At 37.0% G+C, this 10,886-nt stretch overlaps 1 protein-coding gene across 4 annotated transcripts in view; it reads right to left on the bottom strand.

Annotated features, from left to right (window-relative positions):
* Positions 1 to 321: 321 nt before the first annotated feature.
* The window catches only part of PLA2G4A (phospholipase A2 group IVA), an 86,079-nt gene continuing 75,514 nt past the window's right edge, over positions 322 to 10,886 (bottom strand). For all 4 annotated transcript variants that reach the window (XM_052800984.1, XM_052800986.1, XM_052800985.1 and 1 more), the window contains 4 exons: positions 7,538 to 7,722; positions 4,869 to 5,064; positions 4,431 to 4,588; positions 322 to 2,966 (listed from right to left, as the gene is read on the bottom strand). In XM_052800984.1, the coding sequence (XP_052656944.1) occupies positions 2,835 to 2,966; positions 4,431 to 4,588; positions 4,869 to 5,064; positions 7,538 to 7,722 (671 nt within the window). In that variant the 3' untranslated portion in view covers positions 322 to 2,834. The remainder of the gene's footprint in view (positions 2,967 to 4,430; positions 4,589 to 4,868; positions 5,065 to 7,537; positions 7,723 to 10,886) is intronic.

Genomic DNA, 10,886 nt, shown 5'->3' with positions numbered 1-10,886 from the left:
GACCCAACGCCCATACTGTAATTGGCCATAGTAGCTCTTAACAGAACAGCACAAAATATCTGGCAGAGTGGCAGATAACAAAATGTATAAGCAGGAATAAAAATGGATTGATGTGCTATCCCCACACACTAAACTGCTCAAAAAAGTTGTAGTTTTAACATCTAAGCTAAAAAAAAACAGAATAACAAGCAAAACCTTGAATTTCCTGCTTGTGAGCTGTCCCACCAGGTTCCACACACCATTGAGCTGTTCAACATCTCTTCACAATAAAAGTGAAAATACCATGTAAATGATCAAAAAAACCTGTCTGAAAACAGTAGGTGCCAAATATAGTTAGGTTTTATTTTTTATTGTCTGATAACACTGTGATAATATAAACCATATCAAGCATGATAAGACACTTCCAGAAACAGCGTAGGTACATATTATAAAATAGAAAATAAAAATATTATGTTAACAAAAGGAAAAAAAAATAAAAAGAAAATACCAGAATAAAATAACAGTACCAGTTTCCTCCTGTATTCCAAAATTTATTGAAAATGTTTAAATTATGCAACACTAAGATAAGTTACTTTTATTTTCTCTCTTGATTTTAAACATGCACTAACTCAAACAGAAATAAAACCTATTGATCAATACAGAAAATATTATTAATCATGTAACATTGCATGTAGATTTAAGGAGGGATGATGCAGTGGCTGTTAAAAGAAATGCATTATAATTACTTCCTTCCCATGGGCTTGGAGATTTTAACAACTAAAAATAGCTCGATAATTCACAATAAAAGGGACAGCCACTGAATTAGCAATAAACTCTGACAAACGAGCAGTTATTGTAAAAATTGTCAGAAAACTATCAAACAAAAGATCAGCTATGCTTCAAATAGTCTCTGCACAAAGTGATGGCATTCATGGCGACCATGATCTTTGCGCTTGGTAGGATCCTGACAGCCCTATCAGAAAGACAGAGGGTGAAATCCGAACACTATTAACAGCAACAGAAATTCCACTTACAGCTCTTGAAGACAAACACGCGTGCCTTCTGACCACAATACTGCAAATAATCCTACTTAAAACATGCTTTGTTTTCACCACGATGATAATCCTAGTGAAAGGAGTGCTTTTCTTCTCCATCTGCTGTGGAGCGTCGGACAAGTGATCTGCAGGGCAGCTGGGGACGTGTTCTTCCCCTCTCACCTCTGCAAACACCTTTGTATGTTCTCTTGCATTAACTCTCAAGGACAGCAATCTCACCTTGAACTAAATTATTCAGCCCCTACTATCTTCTTCAAACTCCAGAAGAAAGCAGCTAAGGAAAAACTGCCAGGACTGTCAGGTGCATCTGCTGAGAGTTAATCCCACGAACTTTAAAAAAATTAAACAAGCCAGCCAAGCAGCCCGAAAACGTGTGTGACTCCTAGATCTTGCACACAGTGCAAGGCCATCAGTGACCTTGTCAGTTCCTTTTGCTCTTTCCCATTTTACACCCTTGCCAATTACATTATTTCAAAGGAGGCTGTAAGTTTTCAGAGGTGCGACTCCATTTTTCTATGCATTTGCAGAGTTAACACTTGTTGAGATGGTACTAAAATAATCTATGTCTATGCACAGTCTTTCATTACGCAACATACTAAAAATATATTTTTTAAAAATAGCCCTTAACACATGAACTACTTCACATTCTTACCTAGGAACATTTTATCTATCCCCAGTAAACATTGCCACTGTCCCTTTGCAGAAATGTGATGCTTTTAACCATGATCAAATGCAAAATTGTTTTTAATTTATCTATAAACATTTTGGTCAGAAATACATGAACTAACAATAACTTAACACACAGGTGCTACTAGCTCAAGAATTCAAGAAATGTAATTTTGTGGAACAAAAGAGAAAAAGAAAATATAAGAGGTTGGATTTTTTGCTGACTGGATACATACATTCTTAAACAGCAGTAGTAAAGTGGGCTTCAATTTTTGTAAAAATATTTGAGATTAAAAGATTCAAGAGCAGATCCTTCTTAGCATCAGTTACAAAAGCTCCGCTAGTATTAATAACCAGCTGAGGATCCTACTTATAATATCAAAGATGTATAAACCCCATTTCTTTGATACCCATTTTTATGAAAAGTGGGCTGGTTTTTTTTTAAGAGACACCACTCATGCAAGAAAAGTGAAATTTGAAACACGGCTTGATGATGGAGTTTTGGTAAGGCCAATAGAGCCAATGGTTATTACTGAGCAAAACCCCTTCCAGTACAAGAAATCAACCTTAGCAGAGCTTGTAAGCAGCCAAGCAACTTCATATAATAGGGAGCTGCTGTTGCCTAGCAGAGGTTAGCAATTATTGACTTTTCAAACCAAAGTCAGAGGAAATCTTCTCATTGATACAAAGCAGAGTGGAATCTGGGCCCAAGCCCAGGTATACATTGTCTCTGTTACTAAAGTTTTATTCTATTGTGTTTCTAATTCCATCCTATGTTTCAAGATATGCCCAGTTTACATCAATTAAAAATCAGACAATTGCCCCACTACGAGAAACCAGTGTTTACAATTTTGTAAGGAAAAGAAGACACTGAACCCAATGACCATAGTAAAAATAAACTAATTCCATAGCTTTTAAAATAAGGACATCAGCATACTGAAATGTTTTCAATGTTTTTAGTTTAAAAAGAAGGAAGTACAAAATTATATTGAAATTTGAAAATTCACAAGAAAATGTTTTCAGGAGTTTTGCACAGCCCTGTCCAAGAGCAGTGATGCTCTGATCATGTCTTTTTGACTCCAGTAATAAAGATAGAACCAGTTTCTTGAAGGAGTGGGACGTAAGACACATTGTCTATGTATGGTTGCTGTTAAGATTGTTCTTATTAAAGAATCTCCTTGCTTCAACACTGCTAAGAGACACGGAGCAGCGAGATGGATTTTCTTTCCTGTATTCAATGCTTTCCATCATAGCTTGCTTGATCACCTGGAAAACAGTGAACAATGTGTCATTCAGGGAAATAACTACATCTTAATGATTTATTAACTGATAGAAAAGACCCCTTCAGATGTTAACAACTGTTGCTCCTACTTTTAACACTGCTCCATCATTGAACAAAGTGATTGCTGACTATTATTATGAATACTATTTTTTAATTATATAAAGCGCTGATTTTAATGTAGTTAATAAAGATACAACAGGATGCCACCAACGTCGAAGAAGTCACCCAAGAATATAAACCATTTAAACTGAGTCCCAATGAAATTCTGAAGGGTAAATCAAAATACTGAGAAAATCCATACTTAAAGGATATAAAAAATAATTATTATCTTGAGAAAGATTAAATCTTCACTTTTGCTTCCTTTGTCCTGAAGTAACAAGATTTCTTTACTATATTGACAAAAAAAATCATTTCTTTATCTGGGATGATAATTTACACTTGTGAATATGGCAATTCACTCTACAGATGCTGGGATCATGGTGTCATGTTACAGCTAGTATCAATAAAAAATAATTATTACTGAGTTAGTTGATAAAGAAATTTCCAGAGATCTTTACAGAAAATTTCCAATTCCCTTTCTTCCAGTTAGAAAATCATCATACATAAAGAATTGAGTACAAAATCCTGAACATAATGTCTACATCCTACACAGTCACCTTTACTCAGTTACCCTGCAGGGCTTTTGATGGTAAAATGGCAAAAACAACACAGAAACCAAATTAGAAAAGAATATGAATTGGAATGGATCCTAACAAGCACAGGCTCAAACATTATGAAAAGCACACATACTACACTCCAATAATTCTTCCATTTGGAAGATGGCCACAATATTACATCAATCTTCTTAGCCCCAGAAATACTCTTCTTCAGACATTTTTCTACTGGAAAGCACTTCTGGCCTTTTCAGTAGCGTATTTGCTTAGTGGTTTATTATTGACAGGGGATCATATATGGTAATACTTCCTACAACACTGCTATTTCAGTACTTTAGAAATAGAGGTCAAGTGAAAATACCAAATTCTCTTCACTTAATTCTTACAGTGTATCTCATGCAATTCTCTTCAGGTAAGTCCAGCCACTGTATTACCTACAGTGACTGGACTCTTCTTTCCCTCCCAGGCTGGAAGGATGCAAGTTGACCATGCCACAGTTTGTGCATGCTTCTACACAAGCTCATGAAGAACTCACTTAGGGTATACTCCAGCCCTCATTAAAAAAAGCAGTTTTTTTCCACTGACTATAATGGGCTTTGGATCCAGCCTCAACTTTGAGAATAGCAAGGAGCACAACTAAACACAGGAAGCACTTTGTATGTCACAACAATCAGGCAGACACTGAAGTAAACCCCTGTACCTTCTGTATGGCAGATTTAGGGCTTTATTCACACCACCTACTTTCCCATTCAACAATCTGGACCCTTCAAGCCCCTTCCACACTGGCATACATACATATATGTTATTGAGGGTGTTGAACTCCATTAGATCATGAAGCCTCTTGAAAGCCTCATTGGAATACTGGAAGTTGAAGGTAGAGAAAGGTGTATTCGGATCATCAAAAATGTCAAAGTCTGCAAAATCCTTCTCTTCCTGTGTTTCTCTTGGAACACCTGCGTACAGAACAAATGTACGTCATAACAATCAGGCAGACACTGAAGTAAACCCCTGTACCTTCTGTATGGCAGATTTAGGGCTTTACAAAAATACAATCTAAATGTTAGGTCTGAGGACTTACCGTCTTATTTTTTAATGGCTCCTTTGAAATCCCTAACTACTACAGACAGACTTAAGAGGTATTTCAGAGACAAAACATTTCTAGTATATAATCAACAGCACATTATAAAGCTTCAAAGGAACAGCTAGATTTAGCATCAGAAACTGTGTGCTCACCTGGAGCTTTGTACTTCCGGAAGTTGATGTTGGCCAAAACAAAATGAATTATAGTTGGACAGTCTTTCTCTGAAGAGGTATCCTTTGGTTTGAAAACATAGCATTCCTTCATGCCCTCTCGATCAAATACATTTGGGTCTATTTTGGGGAAAGGAAGCTTGTTCATTTTGGCCCATTTTTCAGCAAGCAAAATTTCCTGGAAAGATAACAAAGACTCAGGTGCATATAAGCATCCACTGCAAAGTGAGATTTTATGTTGAGAGACACAGGTCAAAATGGTTACTAGAAGCAGTTTTATTAACTCACGCTTCTTTACAGCAGAAGGACTGATCAAGTCAATCTTTGTATAGACGACCCAGTATGGCAAACTGAGCACCTAATTCAGCCTGCCCAATCTTTACCACCCGTGGTGATTCACAGGAAGGAAAGAGCTGGTCTGTCACATAAATCCTTGGGTGAATTTACAGAGCTGACAGCTAGAAAAAACCATCTGTAATTTTACTTGCAAACTGACTATCAGTGCTATGGAAACCAATGAGAGTTGATAAACACCAATCCACGCGTTGTTATGTTCAGAGTCACATCATAGCACAGAACAGCATTTGAAAGCATGTTAAGTAAAGAAGTAAGTCTGGAAAACAGGCTTTTTTTTCCTCGGGACAACTCAGTAAACAAAATAATTTGTAAATAATGACTCAAAAGCGTGTAATGAGGGTGTGTGAGAGAGAGGAGAGGGAAAGTCAACATCTTTAATCTTGGTTTTGAATGAAATAGGACCCTTCTTTGGGAAACTGTTTTGGATACGCAAGAGATTAAAAGATAGTGGGTGTAAAATGATAAAACAAGAGTAGAGTCGTTGACTTCAGCTGGCTGATTTCCCTCTGTGATGGAGTAATAAAAGTATATTAGAGTGCTACCATAGATATAGGCCAACTCTTGAATTGGCATTTACTCATTGTAATGCAAGCAGAACCAATGGGATTGCACTGCCAGTAAACAAAACTGGTTTCTGTCCTTTAGGCCATTAGCATACAGCCTCTGCTTTTGGACTACACCTGTGTATTAGCTGGAACTACGTCACTCTTTTTATTATACACATATTTCCGCTTCAGAAATAATGAACCATTCCCTTCAACAGTGGCTTCATGAAAACCTAAGGCACCATTTAATTTTCCCACCATTTTTTCTTGCGTAAAAGGATTTTGCCTTTTCAAAATTACAGTTTACAGAAAAACCTTCAGGATACCACCTGACTTCCAATCAATCTCTCCATGTTATGGTATGTTCCCCAAAACGACACAGAAAATTGCAGCTGATGGAGACAGAAAGCTCAATGCATAGGCTAAGAGTAAGAGAGATGACTATACACAGCCTTTTGCACAGACTCCATGTGCAGAACATCAACAAAGGGAGGAAAAAGAAGATGTTTCAGAGGAGATGGCAGTGCTGTGTCAATAAATTTAGCTGATGGGGAAAATACTCAGTCATGACAAAAAAGGAGACAAATTCTTAAATAGAAAATTAAAGGAAGAAACAAACTGTGGGATTCAGTCAATTAAGGAAAATTAAGGATCTCAGCACTAGTAAGAGTCTTCTCAGTGCTCTATTCTTCCAAGTAGTCCCCAAGAGACCTAGAGATTACAGAAGTTACTCCTTTTTTTTCTCCTGAAGCTTGTTTTTCTTTGCATTTGACAACACTGATCTAGAGTTCATTTTGCTCCTGCTGTTATTTTCTAATGTTGTTTGGGGGTTTTGTCCCTTGATAGCAAGAGGAAGGAAAAAAATATTCTGTTCTAACTGAAATTTCTCTGTAAAGCAACAAAGAATGCCAGTTGATTCTCAAACAGGCATGTTTTCTTGGTTTCCTTAAAAATTATTTAAAAAAATCCACTTGGGTTTCAAACAAATATTGCCTCCTTTTTGAGAACCTCACAATTGTCTCATAAGAGCTGCTTTTTCTCAGTTACCAAAATGATCCAACATTAAGCCTTTCTGATCAGTTGGAGCTGTCTCGATGCGTAGGTTGTACAGGTCGTACAGACTGACAGCTGTGCTTTCCACACCTGCTACAGAAAACAGCCACATCATTTAATCCAGATTTTCTGTTGTTACTTTGCTCTGGCCTGAATGGATTTAGGAATCCTACTTAAACCAGTACTGAGATTGTCCTAGTGAGATGTAACTGAACAGTTAGCCCCACTTCCAAAATGTTATATATTTAGCAATACCAGAGTGACTGAGACATATTTCTGCATGATGACAGAAAACCATTCATTTACACCCCAGCATCACAGAGGAGAACAACTGTACAAAGCTAGAGTACTAGCACAATTGTAAATGACTTACTTAATTGTTTAATACTGACATAAAATAAAATTCTGCAATTCAGTGTGAAGGCAAGACTTCCATAAAAACAACAGAGCTACTACTTCAAAAGAATTACATTAGCCTTCTTTGTGTCAGTTGTCTCATGTGAGTCATGTAAACAGGAACTGAGGCAGAGTGCAATATTCTGCCTTGACGTGGAAACAAATTGTGCCAATGCTGTCGATACAATAGCACTAAGGCCTTCTGGAACCATGAAATGTGCAACCAACCTGACTGCAAGAATACAATTGAGTCAACTTAAGTTTATGAACACAAAGAAAGGAATGGCCTATCTTACTCACTTTGAAAGGAGGACTGGAATCACTTGGCCTTGCTGAAAAATCAAAAGAGATGATGAGATCAACGCCTCTTTGAGGTCTTAAGATAAGTGGGTATGGCAGGTTAAATGTAAGCCCACTGTCCACTATATGAATCTTTTTGCTCTTCACATCTAGTGGCTCATATATCCTCTCAAACTCATCAGGATCTGTGCAGAACAAATGAAAACAAAACAAAACAAAACAGGAACACATGAGTTAAGAACTGAAATTTTGATGGGCTTTCCGGTGTTTCCCCAAGTACTAAAGATTCCACAGAATTTAAAATGCACAGTAACCCAGCAAAACTTACCATGAACTCATGTGTAACCTTAACTCTCATCTTAACAACTGGAGAATGAGGTAAAAAAACAGAGCTGGAAGGGACCTCAGTAAGTCAAGTACACAAACACCCTGTCCCAAGGCAGAAGGAGAGGTGGCTAGAGGCAAAACCGAAGGGGACAAATGCCCAGGTTTGACCCTAGCCTTCCCACCTTTACCCCACCATCCCTAACAACCCATACACAAAGGAAGGTGTTTATGGGATGTTAAGAGACATCTCCACAGTGTCCTATAACACCTGCCCAAATCTCTTCCCTCAGATTCCCCCCCAATCCCTTGGCCTTCCCAGCTCCTCTTCCCCAAATATCTGAAATTGGCCTAAAAAGCCTTGATGTGGCTCTGCTCTTGCATGATGCTTGTCTGTGTCTGCTTCTGTCCATTAAAATTAGCAGTATCAAGTCTTGTTTTTCAACCTACACCAAATCTCATGACCTCATTCTCACTACTATACTACAAACAAAAAGAAATGGTAGCCCATATCCATATCTGAAATCTAAGCATTGGGCAGAATTACATGTAAGCCACTTACTGTTTTTACTGTCACATTATAGTATAAAATAGTCCCCTATCTCTAATGCCCAAACTGAAGGCTGAAGAAGATGATGTTTCCCCTTTAACCCCAATATTCCCTGGGGGCAGGTCAGGAAAAAACAAGCAATTTTTCGTAAGTGTCTTTGCACTTATCCAAGTCTCTGGATACTACTAAACGATCCCTGCAGTACTTAAAATTTTTCTCCTGATGGTCTTTTCTTGCTCTAGATCTTAAAAATATTTCCAGTGCATCTTTTTCCCTTTTGACTAAAAACTAATGCTCCTATCTGTAGAGGGCAGTGTAATCTAAGGAATGCTGAATAGAATAATGTAATTATTTCTTGTATAATTAAATTTCCTAGCAACTACTTATTGGCAACGGAAGTAATCTGAAAAAAAGATATTTTAATGTGAAGCAAATCCATCAAAAATAATTCAAACTCTAGTTCCTATCATTTCAGGATCCATGAGAAAAATTTATTGTTATGAGCAGCAAAAAAAATCTCAGAACAGATATTTTCACTTTTTATTTTTGTTATTATTTATTAGAGGGCACTTTGCTAAGAAATGAGGTACCAGTTTCCTAATATTTGCCTTGATTTCTAAGGCAGAAAACACTTTCAAATTATTGCCTATTGCAAAAGGGCTAAGTGTGTTTATAGACCTATTTTAGAACCAGATATATTTCGTAACCATGAATTAGCATAAATCAATGAAAATATATTAGTGCCTATCAAATTCATCATAATTAAAAAAACACTGGTAAAAAAATACTTACTACAGATCCTTTTATACAAGTAGATCAGTTTTGTTTTCCCTCTCCTTTTTTAAAAACATTTCAAACATTATTTAACCCTTGTTCTCAACAGAATTTCTAAAAATTGTAAAAACATTTCTGTTCAAGTTTTGTATTATCTTATTTACAAAATTTTAATTTGAAAGTCAACAGTGATCCTTTAAACAAGAATAGTACCACCTATAATAATGTTTGTGATAGGAGTGTTACTGCTTACACAAACTTCCTACCAAAAAGGCACTGAAGAACAAGACGGTTCCTATTGCTTAGACCCTTCATGACTCTATAATCAAATTTATCATAATAATTTTATGATATTTTAAAGAATAAAACATCATAAATTTATAATGAACACATAGACTGTTTTTATTAGTCGTGCTCTTCTGTGATTACAGGAGAAATTCAACTTAAAGGTTTTTCTTTTTATTACAATTCATTTTAGAAGTACCTTTCTAATCTTTGAACTGAGAAGAAAAGTTCCAAAACGCAACTTGTGTCCATGTTATGGGGTCAGAATTCAAAAAGCAATTAAGATAATCCAGTGTTATTTTAACGACATGACTTTAAAGGCAGACTCAGCATGTAATTTGATTTGATTTACACAGGATCTGGGCCCAGAGGCCAGAAGCAACACACAATAGCCTGGTGAGACAAGGCAAGCAGGCAGACTGAACTGTGGTTCAGGACACTGCAGGTGAGCCTGCAATTGCTCCTGGGAGAGATGTAACGTACAATAACCATCCTTGATGCTAAAAGAAGCGTCACCTACTCTATAGCCTGTGCTGTAGTTATTCTGAAGGGCTGGGTAAGAAAGCTTTATTCTTTTTATAGTTTACAACACACGAATCCAGGACAATCATTCTATATACTCTAGCAGCCCTGATAAGTCAACCATCATTATTCATCGAACAGTATGGAGACCATGTGGAGTATTTATGCTCTGAGAGCCTGGGACACTAATTTTCAGCCCATGTGGACTGCTTTTATGAAAGATGCATCCATATTACGAGAAGCTTTCAGTCCATCAAACAGCAAACTGGGAGAAGCACAAGATGTTTACGAGTACAGGTCTGTGTGAAAACAGCACAGCACGCCTATCTGATTTGCAGTAATCGGATACACAAACAGATACTAAGAATTGTTCAGAAATAAAAAAGACAGCATGTTCTAGAGACCAAACTTTGTCACAGATGGCAGCTTCAGTGGAAGTATGGGAGATGAAAAGGGCATTTGCTATTGACGTGCATCTACTATAACAGAGTTTCAACAAATACTGAAATAAGGAAGCAGAGATTATGAGTTATTTTTTCCCTATTGTTATTCACTTGGCATTTTCTCAAGTGATTTTGGTGTGTTGTAATATCAAGGCACAGAAACAGAACAACTCTGAGTTCATAATGAAATCATTCAAGGGGTGTAAAGTTTTAAAGCGTATTTGAGATCAACTAAGAAAATGCTCAGCATAAATAGAATCCATAGCAAAGCGAAGCCAAGCATTTTACTTTCAGATCAAGCAGCTGGGATCTCTGCTGTATGCACTGCAGACCCTAAATTCAATCCTCAGTAATGACTGTAACATCGGCTTAGGTCTGCCACAGTTCATCCTCTGCAGTGCAACTCAGTGGGTCTACAGAAGGTTTGAGACAACTGGAGACGTAAAGTATT

The sequence above is a fragment of the Harpia harpyja genome, chromosome 11 (genome assembly GCF_026419915.1).
Source record: "Harpia harpyja isolate bHarHar1 chromosome 11, bHarHar1 primary haplotype, whole genome shotgun sequence".
Classification (NCBI taxonomy): domain Eukaryota; kingdom Metazoa; phylum Chordata; class Aves; order Accipitriformes; family Accipitridae; genus Harpia; species Harpia harpyja.
Note: the sequence above shows the minus strand (reverse complement) of the source record. Positions and strands in the feature narration are given on the sequence as shown.